The 22,354-nt window shown below is 45.7% G+C and overlaps 1 protein-coding gene across 1 annotated transcript in view; it reads right to left on the bottom strand.

Annotated features, from left to right (window-relative positions):
• The window catches only part of LOC138498455 (uncharacterized), a 403,932-nt gene that overhangs the window by 325,565 nt on the left and 56,013 nt on the right, over positions 1–22,354 (bottom strand). The window contains exons 2-3 of the mRNA XM_069622206.1: positions 15,455–15,508; positions 8,854–9,901 (exon numbers count right to left, since the gene is read on the bottom strand). Coding sequence (XP_069478307.1) covers positions 8,854–9,901; positions 15,455–15,488 — 1,082 coding nt within the window. The 5' untranslated portion in view covers positions 15,489–15,508. The remainder of the gene's footprint in view (positions 1–8,853; positions 9,902–15,454; positions 15,509–22,354) is intronic.

The following is a 22,354-nucleotide window of genomic DNA, read 5'->3' as shown; positions in this document are numbered from 1 at the left end:
ACTCAGTTACATGAACAAAGGATATACATTTTTAGACTTCCTGTAGAACATCGCCCCACCAGAAGGCTATGCGTTCTGCGACACCCCTGTATATATGCATAAGCAGCTTCTGCGCCCTCCAACACACGGAGCAGTAGAAAAGTAGCAAAGGGTCAGCTAGTTAGTGATGTAGAGGGGTATCGGAGTAGATAGTTAAGTGTTTTGTTCCTACATAAGTGCCTCAGCCAGGTGGTGTGATCAGGATTCAGGGTGCTGGCAAAATCCCATCCAGAAACTTCATTGCCTCATCAGGCATATGTTTTGTCATTCCACTCCACTCATAGTTTGGCGGGGAACAGCATAGCGTATTTCAATTTCCTCTCTTGCTGTACCGCAACTGAGAAGTTCAGGTAGATGTGGATTCTGCTCGATCCTAGCATTAGGTCTCCATGCTCGCGGGCCGCTCGGAGGATGGCATCCTGGTCTTGGTAGTTTAGAATACGAGCAATGATTGGATGTGAAGGTGGTCCAGGTTTTGGTTTGGGGGCCAGGGATCTATGCGCTCGCTCAATGGCGAATTGGGGTGACCGTGTCAGGTTGCCCAGGAGCGGCAACAGGGTTGTCGTGATACATTGTTTCTTGTGAAGATTCAATTTTGCTCCCAGGAACCCGACAATGCAAACATTATTGCGTCTGGATCTTGATTCCAGGTCATCGTTTTTTCTTTTCCACCTGGAGTACTCGTCTGGAGAGCATAGTAAGTTCAGCCTTGAGTGCAGACACACCGTACTCCACCGTCCCACTCTCGTCTCGGCTTCTTCCAAACGCTGATCTATCCTGTCCATATGTGCCTTGATAGAGTCTATTGTGCTGGTAATGTCATGCAGTTTACTATATACCTTGGCAAACCCTTCCTGCATGCATGCCATCATTTGCTGCTTCTCAGAGTTCCATCGGTATGGGTTCTGGCTCCATGGTAGTCGGCGCCTCCATAACAGCTGCGGTCACAACCGTAGATTTGGTGTATTGGTTCATGGAGCGTTAATTTTTGGAGTTCCCTTTAGTCATCTTTTGCAATATGGTGAGGGGCACTCACTGGAGGAGGGCCTCTCCACAGAAGTGGCCAGCTGTAGTTGGAGGAATGTCCGGTACCAGCAGTGTTAGTGTACCAGTCAGTGAAAGTGGGAAGGTCAGAAACACCAGATTGTCTGCAGCCAGCCCTCCCGGGGAATCACAATGGCTGCCCAGATAGGTTGTTTGTTCATTCCCTAGGAACACAAGGCCACAAGAGCAATGGGCTAGATTGTAGCAGTGTAACGCAGCTGTATTATTGGTAATCTCTGTGGTCACAAGGCCCCAGTGGCAGGGTAGCAGTGCGCACTCCCCGTTGACAGCCCAGGGGCGAGTGCAATGATCTACACAGAGGCTCTAACAGAATGATTCTGCAAGTGAAAAGCGCTAGTTGCTCAGAATGACGCTGTGGTCCGCCAGTAGGTGTGGGGCCCCCAACATCCAAATGTCATATGCAGGGGAAGGGAACACTCAAGAACCGCCAGGTGTGCCACAGTCGAGGAGCCAATGCAGCATTGTGAGGGTGTGGCCAGCCGCCAGCTCGCGTATCCTGCAAGGAGGGCGAGCAGGACCCACCTCAAAGCAACTACCACGGTGGCAGCAGATCGCACCCACAGCCAACTACCCCGGAGGGTGCAGTGTTCCAAAGAGGGAGTACTCTGGTGCGCCGAGGAGGCGGAATGCGCCCGTTACAGCTGAGCGTGCAGTAGTGTAGCAGCGGGTGCGGGCCCCCTGATCAAGTAGTCCATAGGGGGAGGGTTTCCCCAATGTCAGCACAGTTAATTCAGTGATTTTACAGAGGCAGACTACTTCCGATTCGAATCGTCCACGGAGGGAGAGAGCAATGGATGCTCTCCCGTAATGTAGTTTCAGCCATGGGGAACCCATGTGGAATGGCCCTGGAAGGGAGGGGGCCACAACTGCTCTCACTGAATGGCTGCGACCGCGGGCGCACCCACATGGAGTCGGGCAGCCGGTAGGCACCAGAGTCACCTTGTGTGGCAGTCAGGCTGGGATACAGCTCCGCCCACCAACCCTCCCTGCCTCCACGCAAAAACCTCCTGTTCCTCTCGTCGCAGGCCGCTGAGCGAGACAGCAGATGCTCCGGAACGTGGGCAATCAGCTCAGGGAGCAGTTGATCACACGACACTGGTTCTACAGTATATTTGGTATAGAAGCCCATATTACATTCGAGTTTCGTGCCAGGTGTGGAGCTCTAAACACGAGCAGCCACCTTAGTTGCTGCACAACCCCTTGGCCAATTGTTTGATGTAGGTGGTGGTATGTTCGACATTCTATGCTATTCCAACGGCTCTTTCCAAATCTGGATCTTTCTCCTTCCAAAGTTCCTCTCGTATTTTGTCCTCTGCACATTTTCTCATGAGTTGATACCTCAGATGCTCTTCTCCACAGAAGCGCTTGAATTGTCATGTTCTGGCTAAACTCCCCAATAATGTAACACTCCTCTATGTTCTCATCTTTCCTCTGTTCCCTTGTGGCAAATCTATACCTTGCCAGTATCTTATTTTCTTTAACCTCAGAATGTTTGTCAAGTTTCAACAGACTAATATCAAATGCATTTAAACCATGTCCTTCCTCTTCTGACGGTTCAGACATCCTTTTTAGCACTTCTTGTCCACCATGACCCAGACAGAGAAACAGTAAGGCATCTTTCCTATCAATGGAATAGTTCAAACCATACACTGCAAGGGTGAATTTTAAAAGAATCCTCTTTCCATTCTCTCCATTTGATACTTTTTGGACTGGAAGATCTAGAGGATTCGAGGAGAGAAGCATTTTCCAAAGACAATTTCTTCATCTCAAGCTCATGGTTGAGCTCCATTTCTTTGAGCCTTAGTTCTTGATGTCTCTGTTCAGTTTGGGCACTAATTCGTTTGAATTCAAGTTGAAGTCTCATTTTTTCTAGAGATATAAATTCAGGACTTAATGTGGGACCTGGTAAGGGTCCAGCAGCTACAGGTTGAGGCCCTTGAGCAGGCAGAGGCCTAGAGGGGGTGACATGGTTATCCTCCTCTTCCTCATCTGACTCAACAATAACATTTTCAACATTATCCTCATTACTGTTTGCCACATTTGCTGGAGTAGTGGGCACTACAGCACCACTATCCAGACTTTGTTTCTCTAACAGTCTATCATCATTTCTGTTTTCTTGCCTTTGACAGGAATACCTTTCTGTCTGCACAAATCTTTAAGATAATCAGCAGTTTTTGCAAGGAGGGTCTCCTGACTATAACTTTCCATCTTTGACTTTGTTAAAATATATTTTTGTGATGTTAACCTTGTGGTTAATTGAACCAAGGTACTAGCAGCACTCTAAAATGTAAATCCAATACTTTTATCCTCACCGCTGTACACCAGTGTTAGGCAGAATCCTGTGCAGTTCCCTTAGGGAGCACTACAGAAAATTAAGACTACATGCATATGCAATAAATCCCCTTTGGTATCAGTCAGTACCACACAGATTTAGTTGGTAGCTGTGGCTGAGCAGTCAGACTTATCTCAAGAGGGAGAGGAGCAGTATTCAGGGTTTACACAATAGGTATCACAGTACTATGGAACAAGGAAACACTGACCAAAGCTTTGTATCAAAAAGAGAATATATTTATTTTATACACATCTAGTTTCAACACATAAATCACAGTTGATAAAGTAAGTTAAATTCAAATATAGACAAGTTTGCGGTAGAGTGAAAACTGAGCAAAATGGCACAGTGAAAACCAACGACAAATGGCACTCCAGCAATTTGACGAGAGGGAGGGAAAGCACAAGTTAAACCAAAATATCTTCAGACACCCCCTAGCAACACTTCCCTGAAGTTTTGTGAACAAGTAATGTACAGTGACACGTTAGCAGAAAGATAAGTGAATGAAAACTGAGCAAAATGGCACTCCACAAGTTAAAACAGTAGGAAGGAAGAGGGGTTTAGAAGATTCAGGTGCATCAACACATGTCTCAGTGAAAAATAATCTAGTGAAAGCAGATCTAACAAATCAGCCAGAGTCAATAGGCCTGAGCCAGAGTCAGTGGTACAGGACCAAGAGTTTAGGAGCAAAAATGTTCTTGTAGCTGCAGTCAAGTCTTTGGTAAACGAATATTGAAAAGGCAGATGCGAGGTGAAAGACAATGTTAAGAGAGGGCGGCCAACCCAACAAGTAGATAAAGGATTTAAAACACCTTTAGGGCTACCACGGGGAAAGGGAGGCCTGGCGGAACAATGTACCTTAAACGTGAACAAGTGGCTCCTGCGGTTGTTCCTGGTAGTTCCTGCAGTTCGAGGGATCCAGCAGAGGAAGAGAGGCTCTCGTCATGGAGGAAGGTTCGAGTTACTGCACTACCCAGGGATGAAACCAGCCACGGTGCTGCCAAACGAAGTTTAAAAGGCACGCTCCTTTTAAACGCGGTCCAGGTCGATAGCTGCCTGGCTATCCGGTCTCCAAGTGATGGGCACTGTCGATTTGACCAAGGCAGGTGCGGAGAAGTGATGGGAGAACTGGTGGTTCCCACCAGCTCAAGGGAAGAAGGCTCTTTCGATGAAGATCTCCTCTCGTCATGTGGAAGAAAAGTGGTGAGGCGATCCGGCAGGGCTTCACCGGTGGTGTAGATGCTGAAGATGTCTGTGGCTTCTCTCCCCTTTGGTTCCGTAGTTCCAGTGGCAACGTCTTGCTCTTCCAGTCCTCAGGACCCTGCTTTTATGCAGAAAGAGACCCATTCATACAGCATAGCTTTCACTCTCACAGTGGAGTGGTCTTCTTTGCGGGAGACCCTTCAGCCTATCAGGTTAGAGTGCGACCTGAGTTGCTGCGGCAACTCTGGTCAGGGGTCCTACTCCCTCTCCCACACAATGGACCCATCCCAGACTCAGTGGGGCCAAAAGGAGGGTTTTTGGGCAGAAGCCTGCCAAACGGACGAACAAAGGATCCCCGACCTGGGTTAGGATAGTAGAGAAAGACACGAAAAAGAAGTTATAATAAAGTTCTGGCAAATAAAACCTATCAGAGCAAAGTTAATATTAAAATGCACCAGCGGTATGTTAGAGGCTGTCAGAAAAAGTGTTAGCCTCGAACAATGGGAAAATCCCATAGGGAAATATTTACGGTCGAATATTTACGGTAGTAACCACTGCCACCAGCCAGAAACATTAGAGAGAGGGACCTTAAGGTACCCCCTCGAAAATGAACATAGGGGAAAAACTATTAACCCTTTCGAGTACCTCCATAGTAAGATGGGGTGTACTGGTTTTGTTCACAGAGATTGACTAGTAAAGTCAATTGGGACTTTACATGCCCTGGGAGATAGTAGTCAGTCCCAGGGTATGGCGTCTGTTTGGGGTCGCTACGACATCCCTGTGTTACTGCACGGAGGGTGCTGTGTGACACATGTGAATAAAGATGGTTCCTATGGGGTTGAGAAAATCCCATAGGCATTAAAGACAAAAATAGCCTAGAACACACATAGCAAAAATGCCTAAGAGTGGGGAAAAAGAGGCTCACTCTTAGCAGGTAAAAAGAAACAAACCCTTCAAATCCAGCAAAGCTGCTGGGGGACTCTATAGGTAAGGGAAATTAGCCATAGACTGAGAATTCTCCCTAATAGTCTGCAGCGCTGTTGATATTAATACTCACAATATTTAACACAATGGGGTCTTGAAATATCAACCTAAAGTGCCCCCACGCCCAGCCTTAACGGTGTGTCACTAGTCCGTGAAAGTATGGATAATCAAATCCCCTGCTCCGTAATATTCAAAATAACCAAAGCACTTTCACGTATGGGCTGCGCCACTCTAGTAAACGACTCTCGGCCACAATTGATTATGATTGGTATCTGGTTTAATAAATCATAATAGCCCTTATTTGACCAGTATTTGTCTGCTTCTTTCTTGGAAGCTCTTTCCAATTTAATACATTTCTATCTTAAGACTTCTTTCTTAGGGTTGCTATTCCTAAATGCATGTACAGTGCTTCCTCTGGGTGAGAAGAGGTAGGTTGCAGCCTCCTCTCGGTTCTTAAGGTATTCAGCCATGTTATTATAAGAAAGTATTCCTTGGTCTGCAGAGTTGTTGATATTATTACTCACAGTATTTAACACAGTGGGGTCTTGAAATATCAACTTAAAGTGCCCCCTGCTTCCAGCCTTAATGGTGTGTCGGGTGCCTGTGAAAGAACGGAGAATTAAATCCCCTGCTCCGTAATATTCAAAATAACCAAAGGACTTTAACGTATAGGCTGCGCCACTCTAGTAAATGACTCTCGGCCATAATTGATTATGATTGGTATCTGGTTTAATAATTCATAATAGCCCTTATTTGACCAGTGTTTGTCCAATTCTTTCTTGGAAGCTCGTTCTTGGAAGCTCTTTCTAATTCAACGGAATGTTCCCTCATGTTTTGTTGGCCCTTTCTTAGTAGGATGGTGCAAACCTTTGCTCTTCCACTCCTTGGGTTTAGTTTTCTCAACCTCCTTGTCATCTGGTTTGGATGCACTTGTCAGCAGAGCCGTGTTTTATAGGGGTCCAACGGTGCACGCATATTAGGGGTCCAGTGGTGCACGCTTATTAGGTGTCCAGCGGTGCTGCTTATTAGGGGTCCAGCGGTGCACGCTTATTAGGGGTCCAGCGGTGCTGCTTATTAGGGGTCCAGTGGTGCACGCTTATTAGGTCTCCACTGGTACACGCTTATTAGGGGTCCAGCGGTGCACGCTTATTAGGGGTCCAGCGGTGCACGCTTATTAGTGGTCCAGTGGTGCACGCTTATTAGGTGTCCAGCGGTACTGCTTATTAGGGGTCCAGCGGTGCACGCTTATTAGGGGTCCAGTGGTTCACGCTTATTAGGTGTCCAGCGGTACTGCTTATTAGGGGTCCAGCGGTGCACGCTTATTAGGGGTCCAGCGGTGCACGCTTATTAGTGGTCCAGTGGTGCACACTTATTAGGTGTCCAGCGGTACTGCTTATTAGGGGTCCAGCGGTGCACGCTTATTAGGGGTCCAGTGGTACACGCTTATTAGGGGTCCAGTGGTGCACCCTTATTAGGGGTCCAGCGGTGCACGCTTATTAGTGGTCCAGTGTTGCACGCTTATTAGGTGTCCAGCGGTACTGCTTATTAGGGGTCCAGCGGTGCACGCTTATTAGGGGTCCAGCGGTGCACGCTTATTAGGGGTCCAGCGGTGCACGCTTATTAGGGGTCCAGTGGTACACGCTTATTAGGGGTCCAGTGGTACACGCTTATTAGGGGTCCAGTGGTGCACGCTTATTAGGGGTCCAGTGGTGCATGCTTATTAGGTGTCCAGCGGTACTGCTTATTAGGGGTCCAGCGGTGCACGCTTATTAGGGGTCCAGTGGTACACGCTTATTAGGTGTCCAGCCGTGCACGCTTATTAGGGGTCCAGCGGTGCACGCTTATTAGGGGTCCAGTGGTGCACGCTTATTAGGGGTCCAGCGGTGCACGCTTATTAGTGGTCCAGCGGTGCACGCTTATTAGGTGTCCAGCGGTACTGCTTATTAGGGGTCCAGTAGTGCACGCTTATTAGGGGTCCAGTGGTACATGCTTATTAGGGGTCCAGTGGTGCACGCTTATTAGGGGTCCAGTGGCACTGCTTATTAGGGGTCCAGCGGTGCACGCTTATTAGGGGTCCAGCGGTGCACGCTTATTAGGGGTCCAGCGGTGCACGCTTATTAGGGGTCCAGTGGTACCCACTTATTAGGGGTCCAGCGGTACACGCTTATTAGGGGTCCAGTGGTACCCGCTTATTAGGGGTCCAGCGGTACCCGCTTATTAGGGGTCCAGCGGTGCACGCTTATTAGGGGTCCAGTGGTGCACGCTTATTAGGGGTCCAGCGGTGCACGCTTATTAGGCATCCAGCGGTACATGCTTATAGGGGTGCATTGGTGCACGCTTATTTGGAGTCCAGCGGTGCACAATTATTAGGGGTCCAGCGGTGCACGCTTAATAGGGGTGCCAGCGGTGAAGGCTTATTAGGGGTCCAGTGGTGCATGCTTACTGGTTTAGACTGGACTGAGGTGATTCCATGATTCCATGAGCGCTCGAATAGGAAATGTACAGTTCAGACACAATCCTCCCCCTGAGTCGCTCTGTAAACACATGTTGTATTCAATTCAGCAATTTAAAGCTCATCCCATCCTAAAATACATGTTTATCTTTCAAATGGCACAACCCTCGTTTTGCAGAGTGGAGCTCTTTGATTTCTAAAAAGGATTTAACACTGTTTAAAAACGTGTCACTTTGCACATAAGTCATAAAGTTCATCCTTTGTGATTACATAACATAGCCATAACCTTCATCAGGTGTGATTACACAATACAATCTTTACTTTCAGAAACATGTTTATTCACATCACAATAAGGTCTCGTTTCAGGAACAATGTACACACATGAGTGTGAGAAAGGATGGGCGGTGCGTGGGCCCCACACTGGCCACAATGTGCTCATTTCTGCTGTAACACAAGAGTAAAACACAAGAAAGGACTTTGGAAAAAGGAGAGAGGTCACAGGAGAGGTCACGGGAAAGCCATCGGAAGTGGCGGCGACATGACTAAGGTGACACCATAAAGTCCAGTGTCAGGGTGGCACGTGGCGATGCACGCTGTCCTCGTGCATTCATAACACGTGTACATGTGCACAGCGAGCCACGTGCATGCCATGCAGACTGCACGTGCAGATGCTGGGGAGTTAGTGCTGCAGGCACTGCCTGGAAGTGGGTATTTCAAGGAGGCTCGTCAATAGACAGCTTTCAAAAGTGACAACTTTTCCTGCCTGTGTAACATCCCTAGCTATTTGTTGTTTATATATGCTTTGAGTCCTCCAACATCCGCCCCCAGAGCAGACCCCAGAGCGCCTCCTATTGCTGCCCCCAGAGCCATCCCGCCCGGGCCCCCTACTATGCCAATACACGCCCCAATAGCCGCTCCACCGAGGCCCCCAGGAAAAGCTGGCAAGGCAGGGAATAGAGCTTGTACAGGATTGCTGCGCAGCTCTCCCATTAAGTTGTCATAGTGGGCCTCTATTTCTTTGGACCTTTGGGTGAATGTCTCTCTGCACCACTTTATCCGAGTTTCTTTCCCTGGACCCGTCCCGCTTCTGATTCCTTGCACCTCGCGCTCATGTTCGCGCTTTAATGCATTCAACTTGGCTCTGCGCTCCTTTTCAAGTTGTTCGAGATGCCTGCTCATATCCTTAATAAGCTTCTCTGCACGTTCATATATCCCACCTGAGTAGTGGCTCCCCCCATTCTGCTGCACCATCCGGTCTATGATCCCTAGGAGCTCTGAGACCTGCAGCTCCTGCTCTGCTCCCGTCGCCCTGTTATTGAAGGCGCAGACGCGACCCCCAAAGGCCTCAATCAGACGCTTCAGCCTTTCTTCCTCCTGAACAAACTCCTGGATGGGCTGATCTCCCAATCCATCCTTCCTTGTAAAGAGGAGCACTGTGTACTTGGCTGCTTCCTCCCCGAATAAGTCCCGGATAATATTCACAGCCTGGGCCTCTTCCTCTGTGAATCTTCCCACCTGCAGCACCAGGAGGATGGCGTGGGGTCCCGGGTCAGACAACACCACACTCGCACACAACTCCTTGATAGTATCAGAAAGGGAGGAATTTGTGTCAAATAGCCCCGGCGTATCAACAACTGTGATATGCCTCTGGCCCCGGACAACACACTCCTTAGCACAACGTTGTGTTTGTGAAGCAGCACTTGCTTTCACCTGGAACCTCTGGTCCCCAAGGATGCTGTTCCCAGTGGCGCTTTTCCCAGCTTCAGTTTTCCCAACAAGCACAATCCTCAGGGCTCTTTCTGGCCGGAATCCCCCATCCTCCCCAGGACCTGAGAAGGGAAAGAGAAAAACAGTGTGAGTGCGAGTGAGCACGTGCGACATGTGTTCTGTGTGCCTTCAGCATGCTCGTGTTACGTGTGCAAGCATGGACTGTGCTGTGTATGATGCATATGATCTGTGTGCAGGTGGCATGTGACCATAGACTGCGTTTCCTGGATGTGGTGCAGATGGGAGGTTTGCTTGTATCATCGGTGTTAGATTAGCTGCATGTATGACATGTGTTTCTCTGACTGTAAGGCGTGCACCAAAGGTGAATTTGTACTGTCACTTGTAGTCTTGATTGTATGTGGAGTTCCCAAAGAGTACTGCATATAATTCTGCCTAACACTGGTGTACAGCGGTGAGGATCAAGTATAGTGATTACACTTAGAGTGCTGCTATTACCTTGGACCAACTAACCACAAGTCTAAACATCACTAAAAAGCAATTTTAATCATGTCTGATATGGAAAGCTACAGTCAGGAGACCCTCCTTAGTTACACTGTGGATTATCTGAAAAATCTGTGTAGAGATAGGAATCTCTCTGTTAAAGGCAAAAAGTCAGAATTAATTTAAAGGTTGTTAGAGAAACAACATCTGGAGAGTGGGTCTGAAATATCCAACCCTCCAGCACATGAGGATGATAATGTGTCTGTTATTGACGAGTTAGATTAGGCAAATGTGTCTCCTAACGTAGGCCTCACTGCTCCCTCGCCTGCTCAGCAACCTCAACCTGTGTCCACTGGGACCCCATCAGGCCCTACACTCAGTCCTGAATTCATTGCCCTAGAAAAGATGAGGCTTGAATTGGAATTTAAACGTTTAAATGCTCAAACTGAACAAAAGCATCAAGAACTTAAGCTCAGAAAAATGGAAATGAATCATGCCTTAGAAATGAAAAAGTTATCTCTTGAAAATGCTTCTCTCCCAGAGTCTTCTAGGTCTTCCACTCCTAAGAGACCCTGTATGCCTAAAGAAATTGTGGGTATGTATGAGGTTAAGCTTGATATTTTGGATTGGTTGGCAATGTTTGAGTATAACCATGGGATTTAAGATATTACAGGGAATCAGTTGCTTCCTTGGCTCTTCTCTAGGCTGCCCACTGTTGCATGTGATGTTGTGATGGAGTTGGGGAGGTGGATAGGATGGATTATGAGTGTGTGAAGCTAGCTTTAATTGCTAGATTTGGGAAGACCCCTTCCCAGTACTTTAAGAGGTTTAGGACCCTCAAAAAGCATGATGGTACCCCTTGGGCTACCTGGGAATGTGAATGTTTGAAAAACATAGATAGTTGGGTTAAGGGTTACAGAGTAAACACTTATGAAGGTATGAGAAATCTTTTTATGTTGGATTCAATTTATGATGCCTGCTCTCCTGAGCTCAGACAGCACTTGGCTGATTCTAAGGAGATAGATCCCAAGAAACTAGCTAAGGCTGCTGACTTTTGGGTTTCCAACAGGGCTACTCACAAGGATTCTGGGGGCAACTCAGAAGAAGGATGAGGGAAAACAGCCAAAGAAAGATAACAAGGAGAATTCTAATACCTTCAATCCAAAAGAGGCCACAAACAGAAAAATAAGGGTAAACCACAAGGGAAACCGAATCAGGCTAGTGTACCATCTGGACCCAAACCAGATGGAGGTCAGAACAAGCCCCCATTCATCAAGACATTTGGGAAATGTTATGCTTGTGGGTCAACTGACGATGTGAAAGGAGATTCGAGATGTAAGGGTTAACCTTGAGGGGTCCACACTGTCTCCTTAGCCTTCTCCCGAGAGGAAGAAGTACCTATGGCAAGTGGAAACTTTCTCTGCCAGTGTTTCTTTAGTATCCCTGGGTCTGTGGGAACAACAGAATTTAGATGTATATAACTCTATTCCAGACAAGACTAAAAAGTATTACAGAGACAGAGTTCTTGTGAATGGTCAGGAGACCCCTGCCATCAGAGACGCTGGGGCCAGAATAATATCAGAACTGGCGCTATAGGCTACGGGATCAGCTAGAAGGTCAGCAATCGCTTCGTCTTCACTCGAGTTGCTACATTCCCCAATCACCTCCTCCTCACCTGAATAGTCCAGTTTCTTTCTGCAGGTAAGTCCAATGTAAGGCTTCTTCTTTTTTTGAAGATAAGGTCTACCTCGGAAGGAAGCCACCGTGACTCTGAGACAGAGAAAACCCTCGGTGACTCCCCTCCGCGACAGCACTCAGGTGAGTACTCAGGTGAGTGATGCTGCGAGGCATAAGCCTCTCAGACCCAGAGGATGTATAGGACAGCAGGTTTCTGCAAGCCTACGCAAAGTGCCTTTGTTTCACGCTGGCATTATAGCACTGACTCTTAAAGTCAGAGCATCAACGTTAGAATTAAGGGTGCAGCGAGCAAAGCGATGCGGGAGAACGTTCTTGGGGTGAACATGATCTTCACACTCAGGGAATGAGTTAGGCGGCGCGTTAGTGTCACTATGCGAAATGCAACTCAACATGCAACCGGTTGCAATTATTAGGGGAGCAATGGAATAGATGGGGAGATCCAAGGAAGAGTGTATTTTCACGGTACTTACACTGTGTGTGTGTTGTGAACGCAGAAGAGCATATCACTTGCAGTAACTGGCCATGTAAAGCAGTAGAAGGAGAAGGGCAATTCACGAGACGATGTGCACAAGGATACATGTGTGTCGATCACTCACATGTTGGACACCTGATAGAACATATGTGACTTATGGAGTGGTGCATAAGGGGAAGAAATACTATACTATAAAGGGTACACCACAAAGCGTCCAAGGAGACTATTCTGCACGACATGGACGCTTTGTTTTTTACATTACATGTAGGCACAGGGAGGTTACCCAATTACACACTGCCGTACAAGAACACACTATGCACACCTGAAGATATCTTACCTTGCTCACTAATTGGGTAAGTCATAGTTTCTATCGTTATTTCGTACGTGTTCATACAGCTAAATAGTCATTAGAAACTCACGTAATGGCACTCACTAATCGACCAGCACGACACAGTGTAATGGAACAGAAAGAATATTGGTGTGGAGGACGCACAACTGAGACATATTAGAATACACTGTAATTGGCTGTGAATCATATAGCATATTTAAATCCGGGAACACAGATATAACAATTAAATCTGGTAACAGGATTACTGCATCATAGCGCTATAATGAAACACATACAGCACTTTTCGGCTTTGAATGAAATGTACAGATAACGGATTATGACGTGTTTGAGAGATGATCATTAGTCATGTTTTTTTTACTTTTATTTGTATTTTCCTTTTCTTCTCTTACCCAACACATCCTCTATATCTGATAATCGCAATTTCTTTGGAAAAAACTAAAAAAATGATTATAACCATGTGTATGTAACACAAGTTTTTATTTCATATTCTTTTGTTTGTGATTTGGATCCATAGTACATGTCTGGTTTTGAAGAAGGACACATGCCGAAACACGTGTCACAGTAACGGACACATTTAATGAATAAAACACTTACAACTGGTGCACTTTGTGTGGTGGCATTGAATAATAGGTTACTGAAACAAACTATGCTGTGGATTAGGGCGCCGAGCGGTTATCATATATATATATATATATCAATCTGGGTTTACGGCAGGACTGGGGGCCTCCGTTAACCTGTTTTCGCTAGCAATCATAAAAAGGATTGCCTATTTTATGGGACTTCCGGTTTATTTAGCTTTTAATGATTTTAAACAGACTTTCGATTGTGTAGAGCGATCAACATTATGGAAAACATTGGAAAATGGGGTTGTCCTCAGGGGTTATTAGATATCATAAAAGATCTATATTCAGAAACCTTGATACATATTAGGTTAAATGCCCTGGGGCAGCTGACATCTCCTATACCCACCTTTAGAAGCTTAAAGCTGGGGTGTATTCCCGCCCCTGCTTCATTTGAGCAATTAATAGCTGACCTAGGTCTAGTCCTAGATGCAGCTGGATGGCTCACCCCTAAATTGGGTATATCCCTAAACTCGAGGCTCCTATATGCCGATAATCTGCTCTTGATAGACCAGACTCTGTTCGGACTTCAAAGGCAGTTCACAAAATTACAAGAATATGCATAAGTAAATGGGTTTTTAAATAAATATGAACAATTTGATATCTGGATCCTTAACCCAGAGGTAAAAAATCCACCTTTTAGATGGTCTATATATAATCTCCCATTACTGAGAGTAAATCATTATAGATTTTTAGGGGGGTGCTATAACAATACTCAGAGGAACTGTATTTATTAATAAGACTACAATTCATCTCAGTTTTGGTAAATTCTCTAGTGAGCCACTCATCATATTTTACAACCGAAAGGTGATTCCTATCCCGACTTTTGGATCTGAGACAAAGTTTTTCAATTGTTACATACATTGGAACTTAATCGAGGGGATTTTCTGGAAGAAGGTTGTGGGCATCCCCGGTGTGGTTCCAATTAAGATCATTAGATATGTGTTGGGTTTGTTGTTGCTAAAGGCAGTGATGACGTGGAAGGCTTGGTGTTTATTAAGAAAATGTCTTAGTTGAACCAAACTCCATTTTACAATTGAATCTGAACTATTGGAAGGCCTGTTTAAATGCAAGGTGGATTGTTTGGAATGTTATAGCTGACATATCACTTGAGACTTTGCTACAAGTTCTGGAAAAAGCAAAATTCAAATGTTGGAGAAACTACTGGCGGTGATCTTTGGAGCACTGTGATAAGTGTATGGTATTTAAAAATCTTAAATATAAATTGAAGGCACTTGGCACTTAGCCAAAGTATCTATCAAAATGTCCCGGTTACAAAATGTGGCAACAGTTCTTAAGACTACGGCTGAACTTATGGCCGACCAGAGAAGTTTCAAGGTCAAGATTGAATTGGCCAATAATAGATTGGTGATGTTGTTTTTGTAATGATCAGAAGGAAGTTGAAACCATGAAATATCTGCTAATCGATTGTCCATACTTGAATGCTAGAAGAAAAGTGTATTTTGAAAAATATTTTGGTCAGTGTAGACTTCTAATGGAAGAGAGCAGCACATAGGCGACGATATTTACTGGCCAATATATTTTGTTGATTTTAAGCTACGTAGCCTAAAGCCCTTTTTTGGATAAGTGGACGATAATAGTCTAACCTGGTGTAATGATGAATTGTAATGATATTTCATGTTTTTCTTTTTGACGTTCTACTCATTATGATCTTAAGTGAACTCTGTTAAATCTTAAGGTTTCTTAGAATGGTACATTTTCATTTTTCAACCATATCAAATAAAAAAAATACAAAAATACATGCCTGGGGAATGTTTTGCATGATATATGATATGCCATTTATAATGCGCCTATACACAAGTTTCAAGGCACATGGGAGTGTCTGAAGAACAAGAGCATGCATGCATTGTGTGTGAGTTAGATGGGTGTGTATTTGATGAGTTTTGAAAACTATTGGAATGTGTTTGTTCTGTTTGTGTGGTTTGTTTGTATGAAGGATGAGTGTAAGCTTGGATAGTTGAGTTTTGGCTGTCCCTCTCTTGCTATGTGCACAGCACCCTTTAGGTTTGCATACCATCAATGCAGATTGGAAAGAAGTCCTCCTGCATGTCTTCCACCAGAGGGGGACCTGTAGTGTGAAATAATTAGAGAGAGGTTAGAATCTACAAGCAATAAACTACTGATTGTTTTTAAGATTAGATTCTGTCGCCTCCACCCACTCCTTTCTTAATGTCCTCCTGCCTGCCAACCCATCTTGTACCACTCACAAAAAGCATCCTAGTTGCATCGCTCCCTGACCGTATCTTCCTCTGTTCCTCCTATTTGGCAACCATTCCTTCTCTCCCCCAACACTATGTTAGGTGTGGGGAACTTGAAGTGACTCACATAGACAGGATTAATGGCAATGTCTCTTTATTGACTGCACTCACCAAGAGCCAAGTGAGCTGCTTTCTACAGTGACCCCAGCCAGTCTTCCACTAAACTGACTCTGCTGGAACCTGGAACCTTCACATCAAGACTCCAGGTTCCAGCTGACAGAACCCATGTACATCATCAATTAACAGGAGACCCAAGTACATTACTAAACAAGAGCAATAAGCACTATGCAAGAAACCTACTAACACCTCCCTTCCTTAACCCAAACTATACACAAATATACATTATAAATTAAGAGCCTTGAAAGAAGTGGAAGCAACACGGACATGAACTAGTGAGTCCTTTATTTTACGGAGCTCTGTATTTTCCCCTCTCAACCGTCTCCTGTGGTCACGCGGCTCTCGCTCCGAACACTGACAGAGAGCGCGCGTGACCACCGCGAGCCGAGAGTCATACAGGCATTTCCCTACACATCTTCCCCCTTGTAATAGAACAAAAATTATAACCACAACAAAGAAGGAACAGTCAGCAAAATAACTAATGTAACTGATCAACCTAAAGACATATAAAATACGATCACTTCAGATAAGAATAAAATGTTACTAAACTTACATTTACATTATACCTTACATGGAATGAGATCTAGGTATTTCAAGTTTCATAATCCCTCATCCACACAGGCTTTGATCTAGTCCTATGCGAACATTCTTCATTAGCTCTCCCATCAGTATCAATTTTCCTTTCGACATTTTTTCCGTCTACCGCACCTTCTTTCATCTCCTTTCCTAATGTACTGTAACCAACCTTCACAACTCCTTCCCTCACTTTCTCATCCGACTTAATGACATTCACATCACTTACTCTTGCCAACCTTCCTTTTGACCAAACTTCACCTCCCTCCAAAATAACCACATTACTTCTTACCACACATATCTTCTTCGGTCCCAGGAACTTACTTTCCACACATTTGTTTACCAGTCTGGGATTCTTCTCCCCAACTTTCCATTCCTGTTCTTTCACCCTCATCCTGTCATCAAACAATTCCTTATTTTTCTCCTGACTCAACGTAATAAGCTTCATAATGTGATCCCGATCAACATTCACCACCTTGGCCATCCCCAGCCATCATGGACAAAGCCTTGTTCCTACCTTTCAATGATACAAAGGGAGATACACCAGTCACGGAGTGTGGCGTGGTGACGTAATTCCACGTTAGTAACCTTAATACCCCCTCCATGGTTGTCCCGAATTCATGGCCATCTGCAGACCCCCTTTTATGTACCTATTGACTCTTTCAACAAGACCATTCGCCTTAGGATTATACAACGCAGTCCTCGTGTGTTTTATGCTATAGCCTGCAAGAAATTTCCTCATTGCCTCAGATACAAATTGTACCCCATTATCAGACACAATTTCAATAGGCACCCCTTCTTTAAGGAACAGTCTCTCTAAAAAATAAATCAACTCCTTAGCCGTAACCTCTTTCACCGCTTCCCATTCAAACCATTTAGAATGAAAATCCACTACAACAAATAAAAACTTCTGGTCATCTCCCAGACCTGCTACAGGACCCATAATGTCCACCGCCAATTTGCACCAAGGCTGGTCTGGCACCACATTAGGTATCAAAGGGGCCTCCCTTACTACTCTGAACTTGTCACTCGTTTGACAGGTCATACAATCTTTAACAAACCTTTCAGCACATCTATCGATTCCCGGCCACCAATAATGTTGCCTCAATTTTCTTTTCATAGCAGCCTCTCCCGGATGACCCTGATGAGCCAAACTCACCAGCACCGACCTGAGAGACTGCGGAGGAACAACACACCTTTCTCTTCTCAGCCTGTCTTCACACAGATTCAACTCATCCCTTATCTCCCACCAAGTATTGAATTTACTATCCAAATCTCCTTTTGCAGACCATCCCTTCACAGTCCAGCCCTTTACAAGTCTAAGATCCTCATCAATATCTTCTTCCCGTGTCCACTCAACCTTGCTAACTGCATTCAGTATTTCTGCCACAACCGAATCCTCCTCTGCCTCTCTGTCTTCCGCAAAGCCACCACTTACCGGCAACCTGGACAGACAGTCCGCCACCACATTTCTCTTTGCCGGCAGATAGCTCACATCAAAGTAAAAATTTTGGAGCCCCAAACCCCACCTGCTATTCCTTGGGGAACCTAACGCCCATCTTCCACTCTCATGGGCTTGTGATCCGACCTAACCACAAATCTTCCCCACAAGAAATACTTGAAATGGCTCACTGCCCAGAACATAGCCAAGGTTTCCCTTTCAATAACAGAATATTTGCACTCTGCACCTCTCAACGTCCTAGACGCAAATGCAATAACTCTTTCCGTATTGTCCCTGTCATACTGCGCCAATGTTGCTCCCAGCCCAAGCATGCTCGCATCGACCACCAAAACAATTTTATCCTTAGGATCAAACCTTCCTATGGATGGTGCCTCACTCACCGCTTGCTTGATACACTCAAAAGCCACATCACACTCTGCTGACCATTCAAATTTTGCACCTTTCTTGAGCAATATTCTGAGAGGAATAGACACTTTTGCAAAATCCTTCACAAATTTATGGTAATATTCGGCCAAACCTAGGAATGATTTCACTTGTTCCTTACTCTCTGGTACCGGTGCAACCTTCACTGCTTCCACCAAATTCCTCTTAGGCCTCACACCCTTCTCATCTGTCTCATGACCAAGAAATTCTACCCTGTGCACCCCAATCTTTCACTTGCTCCTTTTCACCGTTAATCCTGCCTCACTCAATCTGTCTAACACCTTTCTCAACACTGCCTCATGTTCTTCAGTGGAATTCGCATATATCAGAACATCATCTTGGAATACAATAATGTTCTTCACTCCGCACAGCACCGTCTCCATCACCATTTGAAATACAGCTGCCGCCGAGGCGAGCCCAAACGGCATCCTGCAATATCTAAATGTACCAAATACTGTAATGAATGCCGTCAAATGTTGAAAATCCTCCATCAGTGGAACCTGATAATAAGCTTGAGAAAGATCAATGACTGAAAATATTTTAGCATTGTTTAAGACAGATAATTTATCACCAATTATCGGCAGGGGATGTCTATCAATCAAGATATTTCTGTTCAAGTCTCGCAAGTCTACACACAGTCTGATATCTCCATTTGCCTTCGCTGCTACTACCACCGGCGACAGCCATTCAGAGCTTTCACTTTTCTCAATTATTCCTCTTTGCAGTAGTGATTCCACTTCTACTTTTAACTTTTCATTCAGTTCATGAGGCACTGGCCTCACCTTGTGCACTTTTGGAGTGGCTCCTGCCTTCAGCTGAATCTGATGCGCAAATCCCTTCAGCACTCCTAGTTCATCTTGAAACACTTTAGGGTACTCCTTCTCCCACCTATCCTTCAGCTCAGCCACATCCATAGGCCTTTCCGCATTCGCTTGGATTCTGATACCCAACTTCCACTGTTCACCCCATCCCAGGAGTGTCGAACCTTCTTGAGTAACGTATATCTCCGCTTCACAGCTTCTTCCTTTATAGTCAATCGAAGCCTGGAACATGCCCAAAATTTCAATCCTCACATTCCCATACGCATAAGGTTCGATCTTGTGTTCCTTCAGTTGCTTCACATCTCCCTGCATGCGACCTAAAAATGTTGCTTTCGACTACAAAGTCCACGGCGAACAACTGTCCACCTTCATTGTTATTGCCTTCCCGTTGACTATGAACACATCTAAAGGTGCACCACCTTTATTAGATACCTCTGACACTTCTAGTATATGCTTTGTCTGGCTGCTGATCCCCACTGCACAATCTTCTTCTTGCTCGGGCACCCTACCTCCTTCTTCAATGTTCTGCACTACTCCCGACTCACGGCAAACTTTCGCAAAATGACCCTTTTTCTTGCATTTCAGACAAGAGATGTTTCTGGCTGGACAAAACATGCTAGTTGAAATGTGGCGGTTACTTCCACACTTGTAGCATCTTATCTCCTTGTTGGGAACTCCTTTACGAAATCCCCTCACCACAGCCACTTCTCCCTCCGACTTTTCTCCCTTCATATCAGTCATATATTTCTGGGTCTGTTCCATGCTTCTTGCCGTGTCAATAGCTACTTCCAGTGATGCGTCTTTGGACAATAGTCTCTCTTGTATCTTTACATTATTCGTACATCGTACCAACTGATCCCTTATGAGAGAGTCTGTGAGCAGTCCAAATTCGCACGTGTAACTAAGGGACATCAACGCTGCCACAAAGTTCTCCCTGGCTCCTGTGGACCTTGTGTTCTTTGGAAGAACTTATGCCTCTCAAAAGTTATGTTCTTCTTGGCCTCAAAGTGTATCTCCAACTTTCTTTCCGCCAAGGAATATTGATCCACCTCTCCTTGGCCCAGCTGTGGAGGATCAGGCAACCCATCATACACACTTCTGCCTTCAGTTCCCAAATTGTGAAGTAAAATTGCTTCCTTTCTAGCTGATGCGAACTTATCCCCACCAATGGCAATCAGGTACGTGTCAAACAGCCTCTTCCACCTGTCCCACCTTATTGGTGGAGCGCTGGGTTCAGCCAGAAACGATGGTGGGGGCGACATACTAGCTGCAGCCATCTTTTTGTATGTCCTGGTGCTCTAATTTCACTAAATGTCACAAAGTTCACACCTGGACAATCTTATGTCTCTTATAGTATTCACTTCTTTACGTGCACTAGTCTTCCAGTGCTTAAACTGCACTGTGGCATTTTTTTTTCCTGGTGCCAGTTTAATAACCATATACTTGTTTCACAACAAAATCTTTTGTGCTGCCCCCTCTTTGTCTTGCCACAGTCTCAATGTCTCCCTGGAGACGCTCCCACACTGTAATGGCCAAGTACTGGCCTTGTCCTCCTTTTCTGAGGTGCCTCCCCCTCCAGTTTTGCCCCACCTCCCTTCTCCCTGCTCCTCACCTCCTTGTCCAATGAGCCAGAGTGGGCGGCACCAACCAGGAAGAGCTGTTTTCCTCGTACAGCCACTCGGAGCAGCAGAGGTGGGGAGACTGTCCCCCTGCAGCGCCACGCTTTCCGGCGCCAACGAGACAGCCTCTGCAGCCCCCCCCCTTCCACACGGCTCCTCACACGGTTTCAGAGGCCCAACCTCCATGCCTCTGACGGCGGCACACCTTCCTTCGTGGCCGAATGGGAGACGTCACCAGGCTCCGCGGCGAGCTCTGTGTGTGCTTCCTCATCGCCACTTGAAAGAAGTGGAAGCAACACGGACATGAACTAGGCAGTCCTTTATTTTACGGAGCTCCCCGCAGCCCCGAACAGCTACACAGCTCCGATTCGTATTTTCCCCTCTCAACCGTCTCCCGTGGTCACGTGGCTCTCGCTCCGAACACTGACAGAGAGCGCGCGTGACCACCGCGAGCCGAGAGTCATACAGGCAATTCCCTACAAGCCTCTCAACACCACATCTCTGTATAACATTAACATGTAATTGTAAAAACTCTGGAAAGAACAAGAAAAAGGTGTAGACCAATACTTATGCACCCATCAGTGTGGAGAACACATACACCACAACTCCCACTCTCACTAACTCTCACTTCCATTCTCATATACCCCTTGATCCTACTCTCTTCAAAGGCACACCATTCCCATGCCATACCACAACCCTCTCCTTGTTCCAAATTCCCCCGCCCTTGACCAGAATGGAGCAACCCAGATCCTTAACCACCTCCTTGGGCTCTGAAAATGCAGAGTTACCCTTTCTAACTTTTACTGGCAACCTCACCTTAATCAACTCCCCCGACGCACCAAAAAACTTCTGCAATAATTCACCTTGTCATACCATTCGTTGGATTTACAGCAACCAACTAAAAGTTTCTCTCTCACACCTTCCACCATCACACCTCCACAACTTGATCTCCCCATCCAACTGGCACACAAAGGTGTATTTGGCTTCCAATCAAATGGAGTAGTCCCCGTCACTGCATGTGGAGCAAGTCTATATTGAAAAACCCTTTCCATCACTGCGCGCACCCATTCACCCCCTGGAGCCACCGCAATCCTGATTACCTCCATGAACGTGTGGTTTGTTTGTGCATTTATATAGCGCTACGAACCCTCAGGTATCTGAACGCTGCTTATTTCCCGAGGTGTGTGGTGCTCATTTATCAACCTCGGGCGGATGAAAGGCTGAATTTGGCCCTGCCGGGATTCAAACCTGCATCAGCAGGCTCTGCACAGATGTCAAAGCGAGCGCTCGACTCGCTTTGCTATCTGACCGGCTATGGACCCATCCATTGCCTTGCGGGTGATAAAAAGAAGTCATATCTTGCTCCACACCATACTTCTCCAAAACGCCTTAAATTCCTTGAAGATCAATTGTGCACCATTGTCTGACAAAGGTTCCAGAAACCTTATAATGCTTCTACTGGTCACCTCCTTTAGAACACAAACCTCGGGCCACTTAGAAAGGAGATTGAACACCACCAACAGTTAAAGGGATAGTCCAGTAAAACATTTTATTTTAAAAATAGATAGGCAATATTAAAAAAAATAATACTAGCACTTTTTTTTTAAAACTTCCTATGTAAAAGTTTGAGCTATTCAAGCT

The sequence above is a fragment of the Ambystoma mexicanum genome, chromosome 5q (assembly GCF_040938575.1).
Source record: "Ambystoma mexicanum isolate Mex_15411 chromosome 5q, UKY_AmexF1_1, whole genome shotgun sequence".
Taxonomy (NCBI): domain Eukaryota; kingdom Metazoa; phylum Chordata; class Amphibia; order Caudata; family Ambystomatidae; genus Ambystoma; species Ambystoma mexicanum.
The sequence above is the reverse complement of the archived record's forward strand: the minus strand, read 5'-3'. Positions and strand labels throughout refer to the sequence as shown.